Here is a 17,887-nt window from a genome sequence, read left to right as displayed (position 1 = left end):
TATGAGGCTATTGGATTTGCTGATGTTATAATTGAATTATCAAAGAAACAGCCAATATCATTTATTAAGACACCAAATATAATGGCAATCTTATGAAGAGAACCAGACTACCACTTTACAGAAACAAAGTTTATTAAATTCAGCTGACCAAATGGAAACAGGAAGATCATTATAACTAATCTACGCTACTAAATCTACAAAATTTAAGCATTAAGAACATTGTGGTATAGCCCTAATGACTGTAAAATCCAAAACAATGATTAAACTAATTTAAGCCATCAGAATAAAAAAAGAAAGTTATCATAGCTTATGCAATTAGTAACTAAGTTGTTAAGCACTAATAGCTTGAAAACTTTTCTGAAACTCTGCCCACTTTTATTTTACAGATTTCATTTAGGTTTAGTTAAACATCTGTCTCCTGCTGACATACAAACAGTTGGATACTGGGAAAAGTTGATGAGTGGAGAATCACAGCAAATTGTAAAAATGCGTAAGTATTTTAAAATAAAGCAAGTACTCCAAAAATACTAACATGAATAGTACTGAACACCATCATTAGGCAAAACAGTTTCACAAGATTACACTTGCTATAAAGCTGTGGGTTGGCTTTTTTTTTTTTTTTTTTAAATTCACTTTAGACAACCTTACCAGTAGTAAAAACACAACAGTATTTCAAATATTTAAAAATACCTACCTTGCTCTGTGGAAGAAAAATTTGGATCTCTGTGAAAGTTAAGTCTGCTTCTCAAGAAGATGCACAACTGTTGCAGGCACGACACAGCCTGCAAAGCTAACCGATGTCTTCCATCTCCTCCAAAAGCCAGGTTTAGCAGAGACAAAAGGCTCTGCAAACAGAAAACCATCAACACTGGTAGCTGAACATTAATGCACTTTCATGAACAACCATGTCTTGCACTAAATATACTTCACAGATGTTTCTAAGTGTTTAAAAATCACAGCAAAGAATAAATAGGCTTAACTACTGTTTTCTTACTGAATGAAGACTATCAGTCCTAAGGAAAAAGCTGAGTTCTACATTGTATTTCCAATAAAGTCACTACTTTTATTACGGGAGTCCATTAGAAGGTGTGCACATGACAGTGACACAATTTTATCTTATCCAGAAGAAACAAAGTATTACTTCACAATACACTTCATTACTGATTAGCAATATACATTATTACAACCAAATAACTTCCTAAATACAATATATAGCTAATGTCTGCTTTCCTATGCACCTAGAGTTTACATAACGGAACTTTTGTTTAGCTATTTTGTTTAGAAACAAATTGTATCATTTACATCAATTCTTACTTGGCACAACTTACACCATACCACAAAAAACCTTAAACTTTATGTGAATTCTTGCCTGTACAATCTTTGGCCTTTGAAGGAAGATCTCAGCAGGAAAATCTTGCATAATCACATCCTGAAGCAGCTCACATGTATTCCAAATTAAACTTTGGTTGTCACTTCTCAAAGAGCTAAAAGTGCAGTTCATATTTAAATATGTATTAAAACAAAAAAAAAAAAACCAACCAGTAATCATTAGCTTGAATAAGACTTTACAAAAAAGTTATAATCACAACACTAAAGAATCTAAAGAAAAAAATGCTGTAATTTTATTGCCATACAATTTTTAAACTTGAATTACTCCTTAGCTATGCTAATTCTGTACATAATAACAAACTCAGTTCCAGCTGTTATCAAATGACATGTAAAATTAACTTCCCAGAAGAGAAATAACTTTATTGATTCTGAATTTGAAATTACGATTAAGAAAGACTGGAAATTACCCATGAGGCTAGTGATTATTTCAGTGGTCTACAGCAAGTAATTTAACTCTTACCAATAAGAAAGTTTTTTTCATTACAAAGGTTCACGTATAACTTAAAAGCACTTGAATTACATATATGGGTAGTTACATAAAGGAAGAAATTTATTAGCTATTCTCTAACATGTATGCTAGTAAATAATAAGAGACTTTTGGGTACTGTATTTCACCTTTTTTTGCCCCCCCTATTTTTATTGTTTCAGAAAGCACTGTTTACCAAAAAAAAAAAAAAAAAAAAAAACAAAACCCAACCAAAAAACCAAACATGTCCAGTTTTAAGGATCTATGTTCGTTTTCTAGACTCAGGCATAAAGGAAATTAAATATTAAAGAGGTTTTCCAGCTTCAGAGATCTCTCGAAAGGAAAAAAACCCAAAAACCTATTACAAGAAAGCTTACAGTTAGAGTAGACTTGTTAAATAGTCCAGTCCATGATACTGCCTCGCTGACTATGCTAGAAATCTACCACAGCTCTGTGTCAACTCATATGGAATCCCAACTACAGAACTTTTCCTTGGGCTACTTCAAACACTGTTTTTCTAAATGAAAGTTAAAAACAAACAAATAAATGAAAAAAATCACTGTAGAAAGATGATCTGAATGACTCAATGCCTGGATAAGGCATTGTACCTAAACTTATTGGCCTAAACCTAGTTAAGCTACTACTGAAAGTATGGCTTTCTCTGCCAAGTGGGTGTGAGGGTAAATAATTATTTTATTCCAGCTTGTTCTAAAATTAAATGAATGAAATCTTTGATCCATTTGACAAATTTAGACGACAGACTGAAGTGTCATGAACAAAAACAAATGTACTCTGCATTAAACACAAAGAATGGAGCGCAACATTAACAGAAAACCAATGCTATTACAACTCACTGTTTATCAGCTCTGCCCAACCTCAGCACAGCTTTTATGATCATTTATCAAAAATTAACTCATTAGGTTATTTACAGGAACAGTCTAATGATGCAGGACAGAAATTTAGAACCACTCTTACTCAGGAAAAGTAAAAACTACAAGCAAACTGTAAAGTTTCTATTACTGTACCTTTCATTTGATGAAAGAACATGTCTATCTGTTGAAGTCAGAGTTAGCCAAGGAAATGTGGAAAATCTCAAGCATTTCACTGAAAAGAAGAGAACAGATATTTTGGAGTATATTTTGTAGAAGTATTACACCGTATATTTCCATGGCAAAGTCAAAAACTTATGAACTATACACTATCTGAAATAGAACTACCTTTTACTAAATATAGACTCACGCAAACTCAAGCGCTTCTAATGAAAGTTTTTAACAATACCAAAAGAATACTAAGGTCATCTCAAATCAAACCAAAATACCTTTATTGAAGTAAGTTTTAGAAAATCGAAACCACAGCATTACTGGAAGAGTACTTGATCCCCCACATCATGCTTTCAATCAAACTATAATTTTGATCCCCTACAAATATTCTTCAGTACTCTTTCTAGGCTACAAACACAGACCATATATATTTTGGAAAGTCTTTGCTTGTATCAATATAATTATTGTGCAACTCTAAAGATAGCTGACACACTGCTAAAAAAGTAATTGGGTGATTTATGCACAGTAACTCTGTAAAGACATACTTTAAAATCTAGTTCTCAGCACTGTATTGTATGTTAAATATGATAACTCTCATGTGAACTGCTACCAGTATATTGGTACAGGCAAAGACTTTCCAAAATAACGTTGGTCTGTATTTATCAGTGAAACATTTCATATCATTTTACTGACAATAAATAAAAGCATAACACTGGTTTTCATTTAGATACAAGGTAAATATTTCTAAAGCACCTAATCTAGTTTTCTGAAAAGTAGAAAGGTACTTCAGACCTTAAGTTCGGTTGAAATAAAAAGGTACTTAAACAGTCACTTCTGTTTATGGAACACAAATCATCTGAGAAGCATGAGCAATTTAAATAATTTTTAAAGTTACAGCATGTTTTAACACACTTTACACATTCCAAATAGTTATAGTGATGATTTACTAGAAAAGAAAAAGACCTATTAAGATGAATGTCGTTTTTATAAGCATTATAATTGCAGTTTCTGTGATGCTAGATTTCACAGAGTAACAACAGGAAAAAGAATAGCCAATAATAATATCTGTAATGGAATTTAATCTAAATTACAAGTCTAAGCACTTTCTGAAATTAACATATTCTCCTCTTATACCTATACATACCAACTGTTCTTTTGGGAGGTATTTCTAGCTGCGGCAGATGACTTCTACCTTGACAAAAATATCCTGTGAATAATTCCTCTTGAGGTAGAACTAAAACAAATAAAGGGTAAGTTTAAAAAATGTACACTAAAAAGAAAAAAAACAATCAGAAGCAAAACTCAGTTTATCTTCGTGCTTTTCCTGAACTGCCTCCCTTTTGCCTTTGAGTTTTAGCCTATTAAGGAAACTGATTTAAAATAGTCTCAGATGTTCAGGAAAGTGGGGTAAAAAGAGTGTGTTGATGTCTATTTTTTACAATCATATTCTGCAACTGTGAAGTGTTTTTCCATTTTCTTACACTACCTTGCATACCATGCAAGCAATAGTAAAAACAATTACACAAAATGTATTTCCTGATGGAGAACTGACAGCCAATAAAAATGTTTTCCTCATCTACCTATACAGTAATAAAATTAACTTCTTAAACTAACTATTTAAAACTTTTTTCTACCAAAAATGCTGTCTTTTCAGGTCAGCTGAAAAGCTGTCCCTCCTATATATAATACGTATATTATTAAATACATGAATTAATATACAAATTGTATAACACAATATACAAAAGGTATGTATCATTGAAAGCAATCTCTCCAGAACACAATATTTGGTTCAAAGGATCAAACTAGATATTGCCCAGATTATTAGTTTACAATTTTTCCCAGTAACTGACGTTGAAATAGAAAGAAAAATAAAACATTCCTGTTCCTAAGCACTAAGATGATTTAATCCACACATGTATGCATTTTACAGCATAAGTAGGAATTACGTACAATACTTAATTGGGTAATTTCAAAAAGGTATAGTTTAAGAGTGCAGATGTAAAAGATTATTATATTATTTCCCATACAGTGGCAATCTTAGGTAAAAGTCTAGCTAAACCCTTACATGGGCAGGGGCCAAAAAAAATCAATCAACAGCCACCACATAGTTCTAGCGAACTAAAACTCCAAGCATTAGACAGGCTGCAGAAACCACAGGAAAATTACTTTTATCTCCGAGATTGCACACTATGAGTGACAGAGCTGTGACCATTACTGCACCCTGCAGCATAACAGCAGTCTCTTTCCCACAAGAACCAGGAGGACTTCCACAGTACTTAATTTTCTGCTCTGTGCTTTGTGCTAAAATTTTTAAGGCAGAAGGAGAATCATATGGGTTTGCTTCTTGACTACATCTAAGAGGCACTATAAATCATTGTAACAGGTAGAAAATAAGCTAGATAACAGAAGTAATAGCACTTCACACATATCTGAAGCGCTTCACACATAATAGGAAATTTTAAACAAAGTTTACATATTTTCATATGACAAATACCCAAAACTAAGCAGACAGTGCACACAACACTAATGTAGTTTTAAAAATCATTCCACTAGGATCACTTACTGCTTCCTTTAAGATTGTAATTGCTCTCAGAGTTAAAGTCTACTATGCAAAGAAAAGTAGCAAAGCATACTAGCTTAATTACAGATCTATTCAAAGTTGCTACACTTGCTGCCAGAAAGCAGTCTTTGGAAGTTCATGTCCTGTGTCATGCTCTTTTTACATTATAGCAAACAAATATTACATACCAGAGAAACGGACAGAGAAGGTCAGATTACAAACAACAGGTTGCTCTTTTGCAGAGAATTCCATTACAGGCATGGCACTATATGGTTTAGCTAAGATCACACTTTGTCTAGCAGAATCTGCTTACCATCCACTTCACTGATCTCTCAGGAATAATTCGCCTACTATGCCCAAAAACCTCATCTTTTCATAGCCTAGAAGCTTTTCATTTACTTTATTTTCATTTAAATAAATCACACTTCAAAATATGCAATTTACCTGGTTGATCTACTGAAGGCTGAGACCGAGTTTGATAACATACTGATAGAGAACTAGGAGGAAGTCCAGAAGGAAGGAAGAACAGTCCATCCACAATCCCATCAATTATAGCCTGCAAGTTTGGATCCACATTGGGGCGAAGCTGAGAGAAGAATTCCACTGCACCAATTCCAATCATTTTCTGGGCAGCAGGTGGATGCTACATTAGGACAAATAACTGACAAAGTTAGCCTAAAGAGTCTCAAGGTCACTTGACCTTGAGGGAAGGGGAGGAAAGGAAAGAGTCGTAATCAAAACTTAAGTTAGATTTCACCTTTGTTTAGACCATCCATCAGTTTCAAGGAATGTTTTTTTTTTCCTCTGCATAGCTGCTGTTTAGCAATTAAAACATAAGAATGTATAACAAGATCTCTGAAATGTCTGCAACGTTTTCTCAACTTTTTTAAACTAAGTTGCACCATTGTTCAAATCTTCACTTTTCAGGAACAGTGCAAGTGCTTAGCTGCAAATCATGTCCCAAAGAAGAAATTAAACACTAAATGAGAAACTGAAGAAGCAGAGGAACTAAAGCAGAACCCAGAAAATATTTTTTTTCTGCTATCCCTATGACCAACTGCAAGTCACTCAAATTGTTTTCATTTCTGTCCACACATACAGCTTTATTATTCATGTCTTTGTAAAACACTCTAAAATCTCATTACATGGAGCTACAAGTAATATCCAGTTTTATTTAGCTTTAGCACACTAAAGACATATAGTTTATATACAAATAAATGTTAGTATGGCATACCTTGATCAAATTGTTCACAAAATTCAGTACTTCCTCTTTCATTGGTACAACTGGAAAATTGAACCACTCCAAAAGATTAAGGAAAAGCAATTTTTCATAGACCAGATTGGCATATGAAATCAAGTTATGATCTAATTTAAACAGAATAGTCTTCAGAGATCGTTCTCTTATCTCTGCCAGTTCGTGACCTGCCCAAAAAAAGGGGATTAAAAAAAGACATAAAATCATCCGACATAATTCTTATTTGGACAACCAGAGTGCTGTCAGAGATTTGTGAAAAAAGGTAGCTTTTATGCTGTCAGTATTATGCTTGCCAAGACGACAAATATTGCAGTCACCAGCAGTAAGCTAATCAAGTACGTTTGCATGGTGTAAGAGTCTGAAATATTAAAGAATACACTAATATAAGACGGTGCCAAATGTAAAACATGAGGATGTCCTTCTTCTTGAAGCACACAACTTAAACTTTTAAAACCTCTACGACAATATATTGTAGATACCGAAAGCTGCCTTGGCCTTGCGAATCGGACAAGAATCTACCCAAACCTATTGAATCGAAAGGCACGGGATGTGAAGGGGAAAGCCTTCGGCATTCCCCACGGAAGCATCACCGTGTGGCACTGCCCCCTCCCCGTCTGCAGCGGGGAGTCGAGTGGAAAAGCAGAATGCGGAAAACAGCTGAGGGGCCCGGGGGGCGGCTGCGTGGAAGCGGCGGCCGGGCAGGGACTGCCGCGCTCCGCAAGTGCCGAAGAAGCAAGGAGCCCCCCGCTCCCTCCCTCCCAGGCCAGCAGCCGGGCTCCGCACGCGACCGACGGGCCCGTGTGGCAGGTGAAGCCCCCGCAGCGCTGTACGCGGGCGGCGGGGCAGGCCCCTCGCCGCCCCCCTGCACACAGCCCCGCGGAGCGGCCGGGACAGCCGCGGCGCCCCTCGCCCGGGGAGGGAGAGGGAGGCTTTACCCAGCTTCCTGACGAGCGATGACAACTCCATCGCGCCCTTCTCCCCGCCAGCATTCAACCGCCGCGCCGGTTCCGCCGCCCGCCAGCCCGCCCCGCCTGGCCTGGCCAACGGCGGCCGCGGTGCACCTTGGGAAACGTAGTCCGCGCCCCTCCCCGCCAAGGGGCCGGCCGCTTCCCCGGCCGCCCGTCGCTGCGCGCCAGGCACGCTGGGAGGCTTCTTCCCCCCCGCGGCAGCACAAGCAACTACATCTCCCATGCAGCCCCGCGCCGAGCTCTCCCGCCCCGCTACGGGAGCCGACGGGCGGGGCGGGGCGGGGCGGGGCGGCTTTGCGGGGCGCGGCGCCCGCCGGGGCTGGGCGGGTGCGGGGGGACTTCACCCGGCCGCGACCCCCCCGGCCCGGGCTGAGAGCGATAAGCCGGCTGGTGCTGGCACGGATGCTGTTGTCGTCCTCTTCCCAGGGAACTGTGGACTGGAGCCGCTTCCCGGTGCGGGCAGCAAGGGAGGCCCAGGGCCCAGCGCCGCCCAGGTCCTCTCCTCGGCGGTGGCGAAGCGGTGACGGGCCCGGCCTTCCCGCGCCGCCGGGGGGGTTTTGTGGGATCCTGATGTGAGGAGAAGCGCCGTCGGGTTTGGTCATGTTTTCTTGGCAGAAGTAGATATCCTCGGTATCTGTTTTCCTCAGGCTTCTCCAGACGATTCTGGGGGTAGGAGGGAGGGGGGGAAGCTTACTGAAGCGAATGAGTAACTTAGAAGTCATTGCAAAATTTCAAAAATTTACAGCAATGCTGTTCAGATAGAAAACGAGCGGTTACGAACGGGTTTGCATTTCAGTAACCGCACCTGAGAGAATAAAAAAACTCAGTGGAAGCAGACACGTGGTTGCATCCTTCAGAGTAATCGGGAGGAGCTTCAGGTGGGGGATACATGCAGTTACTGGTGTGCTTTTTCCAGCTTGGTGTTAATTACCCATGCCCTAGAAGCACAAGGCCTTTCCATCAGTGTTCTGTGCAATGCAGAAACCCAGCCATACCATTTAAAAATCTGCGTATTCCCAGCCTTCCGGCTCAGCATGCCGTACCTGGGTAATGCAGTGGTGGTCCTGAGGATTAGTCTACCAGAACTAAATGGACTACCTGTCTAGCACCATTCATAACAGTAAGCATTTCAATAGCAATTGCTGTTCTGTGCCTGGAAGGGAGCTGGCACCTCAGTATTCTGCTTGTAGCTTGAGTATGAGCTCTGCATGTACCTGTAGGATGATGGCTTTTCATATCTTAAGTTCTGCCATCATTCTGCGATGCATATTTGCAACATAGACTTCTGCAAAGACCAGGTTTTTTTTTTGTTGTTGTCTGAGTCCAGATGTGAAATTGAAAAGGAAAGGGTGTGTTTCTTCATCCTTTAGTACCCACATGGCCCCGATTTGCAAGCCAGAAAATTATTTATGTTTATATTAGTAACTGAACATTTGCTAATGTTTCTTTGATGTGTCTGGTGGCACTCTGGAAATAGCTCTTGCTGACTTGTAAAGCAAATGAATGAGGGGGTGAAGTAGGAGGTGAATCATGAGGGGGTTTGGGTTTTCTTTTTTATGTAACCTAGACTCCAGAATTACATTGCTTTGTTTATAACGCAAAGCAATTTTGCAAAGCAGAGTTTTTTAAAAGCATAGTAAAGACGCATAGTACATCATAGGTTGTCTGACCAGAGGGCTGATCTTATTTTTGGAAGGTTGTGCTTACCATTGTAATTGGAAAAAATAAATAGATGATAGGTGGACAAGTGGTGGACATTGTTGTGTGTACATGCTCATGAAGTTTTTACAGGTAACTGCAGATGCATGAGGGAAGACAGCCCTGTAATAATCACGGTTTCTTTTTTATGTCATGTATTGCATAAGAGAGTACATCTTATCAGCACCAACAAAAACGAAAAGTGCAGTGCAGTATATGCAAATGATCTACAAAGGGATGTATGTCACTATACTCTCAGTTTATGTCCAATTCTTTTTCCATCCTGGTCTCCATCACTGTGCTATTCTTTTACAGTAAATTCACATTAATGTCCTCCATTCTTCCAGAAGGAAATCTTAAAGGTGCAGGATCAGGCCGTCCTCATGTGCCAAAAGACGAGCTGGCGGGGAAGAAGACCAGCCTGGCTGAAAGAGAGCTTTGTCTGGAACTCAGGAAAAAAAAGGAGCGTTTATGGTCTTTGGAAGAAGGGGCAGGCAACTCAGGAAGACTACAAGGATGTTGTGAGGTTATGTGGGAAGAAAATTAAAAGGGCGAAGGCCCAACTAGAACTTAATCTGGCTACTGCCATCAAAGACAATAGAAAATGTTTCTATAAATACGTTAGCAACAAAACGGGGCTAAGGAGAATCTCCATCCTTTCTTGGATGCGGGGGGAAACATAGTGACAAGGAATGAGGAAAAGGCTGAGGTACTTAATGCCTTCTTTGCTTCCGTCTTTAATAGTCAGACCAGTTGTTCTCAGGGTACCCAGCCCCCTGAGCTGGAAGACAGGGACGGGGAGCAGAATGAAGCCCCCATAATCCAAGGGGAAATGGTCAGCAACCTGCTACAGCTCTTAGACACACACAAGTCTGTGGGGCCAGATGGGATCCATCCAAGGGTACTGAGGGAGCTGGTGGAAGTGCTGTGAGAGACTGAAAGAGTTAATGTCTCAAACACTGTGGTGAGACAAGTTAAGGTCTCCATAGTGACAAATTAGGGTCTGCATAGCACCACTAAACCACAGGTGAGGATGCGAAGTTCTGCCTTCTGCTGTGCCTTACAACTAACCACATATGATCATACAGAGTTGATTTGAGGAGGGGGCTCACGAACACCCAAAAGACCCCTCACGACCACGCCCCACAATGGCACCTGTGCAGAAGATGAAGAACGTTCTGGAACAAGAACCATGTAAGTCCTCAAGGGGAGGAGACTAGAAGCGGGGACTCCACGCTACTGCTGCTGCTCCGGATCTGCTTCTCCCACCCAGTGCCAGCACTGCTGCCACAGCCGGAGGCCCTGCACTCCACGAGAAGCGTGCCCACCACCAGAGGATTGCCGCATTTACCATCGAGATCGCGGGATCCAAGGGTGGTGGTATCTCCCTTTCTCTCTCTCCTCTTCCTCTTCTTCTTCCTTTCCTCTTATAAGTATTTCAATTAGAACCCATGTTGCCTGTCGTTGCATTTTCCTGGTTCAGGTTGCTACCATTATGCTTTCCAAGTTCAGGTTGTTTTTTACCATCAATAAAATGTTTAATCGATCATTTGGTGTCATTTCACCTTAATTTAGCCCAAGGGAATCACAGAACCGCCACGATCCTCCCTGGGCAGCCCAGTTTGGATCGTGACAAGTGCTCACCGAGCCACTTTCAATCATTTATCAGCAGTCCTGGCTAACTGGGGAGGTCCCAGTTGACTGGAGGTTACCAAATGTGACACCCATCTACAAGAAGGGCCAGAAGGAAGGTCCAGGGAGCTACAGGCCTGTCAGTCTGACCTTGGTGCCAGGGAAAATTATGGAGCAGATCATCTCGAGTGCCATCACACGGCGCATACAGGACAAGCAGGTGATCAGCATGGGTTTATGAAAGGCAGGTCCTGCTTGACTAACCTGATCTCCTTCTATGACAAGGTGATCCACTTAGTGGTTGAGGGAAAGGCTGTGGATGTTCTCTACCTGGACCTTAGTAAAGCCTTTGACACCATCTCTCACAGCATTGTCCTGGTGAAACTGGCTGCTCATGGCTTGGATGGGCATATTCTTCACTGGGTAAAACTGGCTGGATGGCTGGGCCCAAAGAGTTATGGTGAATGGAGTTAAATCCAGTTGGCAGCTGGTCACAAGTGGTGTTCCCCAGGGCTTGGTAGTGGGGCTAGTTCTGTTTAATATCTTTATCAATGATTTCGATGAAGGCATCAAGTGCACCCTCATTAAGGTTGCAGACAACACCAAGTTGGGCAGAAGTGTTAATCTGCTTGAGAGTAGAAAGGCTCTAACAAGGGATCTGGAGAGGCTGGATCGATGGGCCGAGGCCAACTGGATGAGGTTCAACAAGGCCAAGTGCCGGGTCCTGCACTTCAGGCACAACAACCCCATGCAACGCTACAGGCTTGGGGAAGAGTGGCTGGAAAGCTGCCTGGCCGAAAAGGACCTGAGCGTGTTGGTAGACAGCCAGCTGAACATGAGCCAGCAGTGTGCCCAGGTGGCCAAGAAGGCCAACAGCATCCTGGCTTGTATCAGGACTAGTGTGGCCAGCAGGAGCAGGGAAGTGATTGTCCCCCTGTACTCGGTGCTGGTGAGGCTGCACCTGGAATACTGTGTCCAGTTTTGGGCCCCTCAATACAAGAAGGACATTGAGGTGCTGGAGCGTGTCCAGAGAAGGGCAACAAGGCTGGTGAAGGGTCTGGAGAACAAGTCTGATGAGGAGCAGCTGAGGGAAGCGGGGTTGTTTAGTCTGGAAAAAAATGAGGCTGAGGGGAGACCTTATCGCTCTCTACAACTACCTGAAAGGAAGTTTGTAGCAAGGTGGGTGTCTGTCTCTTCTCCCAAGTAACAAGCAATATGACAAGAGGAAACAGCCTCAAGTTGCATCAGGTGAGGTTTAGATTGGATATTAGGAAAAATTGCTTAACCAAAAGGGTTGTCAAGCATTGGAGCAGGCTGCCCAGGGAAGTGGTTGGGTCCCCATCCCTGGAGGTATTTAAAAGACGTGTAGACGTGGCGCTTAGGGACATGGTTTAGTGGTGGACTTGGCAGTGTTAGGTTAACAGTTGCACTTGATGATCTTAAAGGTCTTTTCCTACCTAAATGACTCAATGATTCTATCTGCTCTGTCAAGTCTGTACTAAATTCTTAATCACAACTCAGAACTGTCCGTCATTTTGCAAGACAATATTTCTATCTGTGGAGCAATAAAACAAAGGGGCTTTACTGAACTGATTATAAATGTACTATGATTGCTGCAACAAGGTTTTATTTCTATGGGAGGCTGAACTCACCTGGATCTTACCAGTGCCTTTCAAGAGCAATTACAAAAGAAGCTTCACTGACTGTGTAAAAATTCCTTTTAGCTGTGCACGATATACTCATGTAATGAAATATGAAGAGCTGTAATCAGATGCACACAGGGCTGCCCATGTTTCCCCACTGGTGGGAACTTTATGAGACCCCATATGAGACTCATGATTATAATGGAATGGATTTGTATCTCATTTGTACAGCAAGGAGAAGGAATTGCTGAAGCAGTCATTTTCCCAAACAGACTAAATGAAAACATTTCCTCAGAAGGAAGAGATGTATCATTCACATCTGTAGGACTGTTCAATCCAGGTCCTTCTCACCTCTTTACATATGGTCAATCTGTACTGCATAAGAAAAGCAAATGTTTTCTTACACTGTCTTCAGTGTCTGAATTAGTAGCTACACAAATGATTCATAGGATTGTTGCTAATGCACAGCAACATGAGCACTCTCCATTGCTAATATACTCCTCTGCACTGTAAGCATGGGCATTTCATTCAGATTTTCTTAATTGAAGGCCTAATTAACTTTAAAAAATATTCCTAATCTTGAAAAGCAGCTTCAATTTTGCTGTTCCTGTTTTAGACCGGAAAAGGGGTGGTTATGTACCCAAAACAGTGATCTGGGAGCACTCTGTGTCAGCTGGTACGATATATTTTATGCTATCATGGCTCAAGACTGGTATTCAAGATGATCAATAGTAATCAAATTTTCATTGTTACAAATAGAGGAGTGATAAGGGCAAAGTGTGTATCTCAAGAAAAATGAAAAAAAAAAAACCCAACCTTTTACTGGATATCCAAAATAAAAAAAAAACCCAAACTTGTGGATGGATTCAATAATTATTGTTGGCATTGTGAGACAACCTAAATAGGAGACTAGTCTCACGACTGGGAGTGCCGATTCCCTCTGTGTCTGCCTCTCCTGTTTTGGGCTCCCACTAGTGCCTCTGCTTTTCCTCTTATTGCTTGTTCCCATTAGCTTGCAGCTTCCCATAGCTGCTTCTGAAACCAGTTTGACTTTTTCCACTCCACTGGCATTATTTATAACATGGATGTCTCTTCTGTCATGTATATTCTTACTGATCTGCAGTCAAAATGTGTAGGAGTTCCACCACTGGGGAAATTAGTCATGGAATCTCATTTACATTGTCCCTTGGTGCTTCCTTACTGCACTCTACGTAAGATGAACTTTAAAGAGCTGCCTACTCCTGTCTCCTTACAAGCTTGGTTTCTATCATTCCAATAAGTTTTTTAAATCTCTTCTGTATCAGTTGGGTTCTATCCCAATAAATGGATGATAGGTGGACAAATAGTGGACATTGTTGTGTATATATACTCAGGAAGTTTTTGCATGGAACTGCAGTTGCACAAATGAAGATGGCCTTGTAATCTTCACGGTTTTGTGAAGATTTTTTGACAAAAGACATCTTTTAGCACTTTTAATACAGTATGCTCTGTAACTTTGAAATTTTCCTTCAGTTAAATGTAGAGAGAGATGAGCTTGAAAACACTTCTTCTGAGTCTTTTTTAAAGAGTTTCATTTTATTTATCATTTCTGTGATTCATTCAATGCAGGATGATGCCTTATTAGCTCTGCATTCTTTTTTCAAAGCTGTCTATTCAAAACAATTTTTTTTTCCTTTTCTTACTGCTTTTGAGTTCTGTCCTCTTACATTCCTAAAGTTCTCTGTAGTTCACCATATCAAAAGGTCTGACCATATCTGGCAGGGTCTTGATTCCATTTTTTATAATATCCTTACTGTACTTCTGAGCTTAACTGTCGCAACTTCTGATTCTCTGTGAATTTCCTGCTGTCTGGCTCTTCATGTAAGTCAAAGAGCAGCAATCTTATGAAGAAATGCCAGGGCACATGGGACGCAAAAAATATGAATTCTAGGTGCCTCTCTGAAGGGAATGCCAAATAGGGACTGTGATGCCCAAACCTCGCTGACTGCTGTAGGTAAAATGAACCTTACAATTTACCAGCTGAAAGAAGATTGCAAAAACGAAGGAAATAAAGCGAAGAGAATGAGAACATTGGGAATGGAAGGAGGTAGAACAGGCCAAGAAAGTTTAGATGAGGAATTCCCCAGCTGAGAAAGTTATCTCTGTATCTTAACCATCCTGTCAATCTGCATCTCTATTCATTTCAGGGTCCACTTAAAAGTATCCTTTCCTGTCCTGAAGACCTTCCCTGCTTGCTGTCACCCCCAGCTTTCTCACCCTTCTCCATTCACTAGCTGGTATTGGTAAAAAGAGTATGCTGGAATCTGAAATTTAAAAAAAAAAAATTATCTTGGTTACCTATATATGCAGTCCATACTGGACCTACTGCACGTGCATCGTAAAGACAACATGGGCATATGCAGTAGCTGTGTGTTTATTGCTTTAAGTGACTACCAGATTCCTGAAATCAGTATTCAAAATCAGTAGGATGATAGCAGACTCGTAAAGGCTTTCTGTAAACATCAGTGGGGCTGCATGTATAAAAACCCTTTCCTTTGTGCTTCCTGTAGCCAGGAACAGTGTTTTATTATTACATTATCTGAAAGCTTGTGACAGGGTCTCAACAGATGCTTTGATGTAAATTCCTGAATTTTACTGCTTCCAAATCAGGTACATAATACCCAACCTAAGTACCTGTTACAAATGTTTGTGTTTGCAGCAGTACAGATGCAAATTTGGAAGCTCATTTATGATTATATTAATTTATTGTTTGTATTTTCTTTCCTAGTGAGACTTGCTAATTTCTGTTTTCCTTTTTTTTCCCCCATTTAACTGGATCTATCTTCTATGCTAAATTGCATCTGCAGATATGCAACTAACTTATAGAGTGGTGCAGAAAAAATACTTGCCTCTAAATAATAGCTAGACAATTTAATTTCATACAGATTATTGTATTTGGTAAGTCAGTCAATATCAATATAAATGTCTACAATGAAACTGCAAAACAAAAGGACTTTAAAAAACTTAAGTGAGAAAATCTTTCTTCCATGATGTTTGTTTAAAACATATAAAAGCACATTTTTACACCACGGGTAATGAACTTACAGAATTTGTTGGCACAGGAGTTTGTCAATGCAGGTAGTACCAGTAAACCCCCCAAAAGATTAGGCAAATTAATGGAGAACAGGCCCATAGACACTAGGGGCACAGGCAGGGATGTGCCACTGATCTTCAAGGCAGTGGTCATGGTCTCTGGGCAGAATGGGGCAGATGGACAGGGGAAAGCAGCTCTCCCCAGCAGTGACCTCGGTCGTCCCTTGGGGACAGCTAGATTGGTCTCCCCCAGTATGACGTTTCTTACTCTCACCTGATGTGTGAATTTAGATCCCATCGAAGGAAACATGCCAGGAACAGAAAGGGAATACAACTTTGGGAATACAGACAAATAAGATTATTAGCCTTTACAACTCTGAAAAGAGCCTCCTGTTTTTAGCACTTGTCACATTACAAACCCTTCAAAAGAGAGCTATAGCCAACATATTTTTAATGACCTTTTCACAGGTAGTAGGTATCTTCTTCCCTCAGAAATAAAAAGCCGAATCAAATTGAATGTTGGCATGGAGTTTTTTGGCAAAATGAAAAGGCTGGATTAAACTTCCATAAATTGTACCTGCATCCACTTCACAGAAAGAGCTGGCAAGGCAATGCCTAACATACGTAACCAGTTTGCTTTATTTGAGGGCACAGTGCATTACACATGATTTCTGGCTCAGGATTTTCCCATTTATATACAAATAGAAGGGCAATGAAGCTGGTGAAGGGTCTGGAGCACAGGCCTTATGAGGAGCGGCTGAGGGAACTGGGGTTGTTTAGTCTGGAGAAGAGGAGGCTGAGGGGAGACCTATCGCTCTCTACAACTCCCTGAAAGGAGGTTGTAGTGAGGTGGGTGTTGGGCTCTTCTCCCAAGTAGTTAGCGATAGGACGAGAGGAAATGGGCTTAAGCTGCGCCAGGGGAGGTTTAGGTTGGAAATTAGGAAAAATTTCTTCACGGAAAGGGTAGTCAAGCATTGGAACAGGCTGCGCAGAGAGGTGGTGGAGTCACCATCCCTGGAAGTGTTCAGAAAAACAGGTAGATGTGGCACTTTGGGACATGGTTTAGTGGACATGGTGGTGTTGGGTTGGTGGTTGGACTGATGATCTTAGAGGTCCTTTCCAACCTTAATGATTCCTAGTTTTTACTTTCATTAAAAAATAATCCAGCCACCAAGCCAGGAAACATGAAATTATTACTCTCCCCTTAACAGGTTTAGTGGTGGACTTGGTAGTGTTCGGTTAATGGTTGGACTGGATGATCTTAAAGGTCTTTTCCAACCTAAATGATTCTATGAGTCTATGATTCTTCTGAAATTTTCCCTTTCATAAACAAATTCTAGTTATATCATTTAAAATTAATAAACCACTGATAAAACCTTTGATATTATTAAAACACAGCATTTTAGTTTGTATCAAGGCAATTCTTTACTGCTTTTAGATAATTCAGCACGTTGTTTAGTGGACTTAATTCATAAAGACAGTTTATTCTAAAGGGAGCTGCTTCAGTAGTTTATTGCTTCGATAATATTAAACGTCTCAAGATGGTCTATGATTCTAGAAAACAATATATTCTTGAGAACTGTTAAATTGTCATGGGGGTTACTCTTTTCTGCTAATACTAATGCTGCACATCATTGCAAAGGATAAAAACATTTAAGTAATCAGTTCTTGGATTTGGAAGATATTCCCATTTTTAGCCAACATTATGACATTTTTGTTTTTATTCTGATGTAACTGTAACTAAATTACCAATCTAGGTCAAAACAGGAAATAATTCTTCTTAAAATACTGAGAGTAATCATTTTGTATCATATTAATTTATGGACTTATAAAAACTTTGGGTGACATTAATAGAACCGAATATAATTTTGAATATTATTACTGTTAATTTAGTAATAATAGTATCTGCAAGCTACGTAATACTCCTTATTTGCCTCAGAAAGTGAATTTTCCAAACTCATGTCATTAACTCCACGCATCTCAGCCACATAGTCATATTCACAAGTCTGGCCAGTAATTAACCTTACTTCAGAGTCTCTGAACTACAGAAGAAAAGAGAAGCCAGTGTTGAGTGTCTCCCATTTAATACTTTTCTCCAGTGTTACCCTTCCCTTAGAATTAATAAATAACCAAAAACAGTGCCAAAGAAAGAGGGAATGAGATT

The 17,887-nt window shown here is 40.4% G+C and overlaps 1 protein-coding gene across 2 annotated transcripts in view; it reads right to left on the bottom strand.

The window, feature by feature from the left end:
- Positions 1-7,676, bottom strand: part of RTTN (rotatin) — a 93,080-nt gene extending 85,404 nt beyond the window's left edge. The window contains exons 1-7 of one of the 2 annotated variants that reach the window (XM_075705293.1): positions 7,646-7,676; positions 6,690-6,877; positions 5,900-6,098; positions 4,040-4,129; positions 2,881-2,959; positions 1,370-1,484; positions 695-845 (exon numbers count right to left, since the gene is read on the bottom strand). In XM_075705293.1, coding sequence (XP_075561408.1) covers positions 695-845; positions 1,370-1,484; positions 2,881-2,959; positions 4,040-4,129; positions 5,900-6,098; positions 6,690-6,877; positions 7,646-7,676 — 853 coding nt within the window. Of the gene's footprint in view, positions 1-694; positions 846-1,369; positions 1,485-2,880; positions 2,960-4,012; positions 4,130-5,899; positions 6,099-6,689; positions 6,878-7,645 lie in introns of both variants that reach the window. The other variant, XM_075705295.1, reaches the window with a different exon arrangement.
- Positions 7,677-17,887: the final 10,211 nt, after the last annotated feature.

Source organism: Pelecanus crispus, chromosome 2, assembly GCF_030463565.1.
Source record: "Pelecanus crispus isolate bPelCri1 chromosome 2, bPelCri1.pri, whole genome shotgun sequence".
In the NCBI taxonomy this organism is placed as follows: domain Eukaryota; kingdom Metazoa; phylum Chordata; class Aves; order Pelecaniformes; family Pelecanidae; genus Pelecanus; species Pelecanus crispus.
This window is presented reverse-complemented; position numbering and strand designations above follow the sequence as displayed.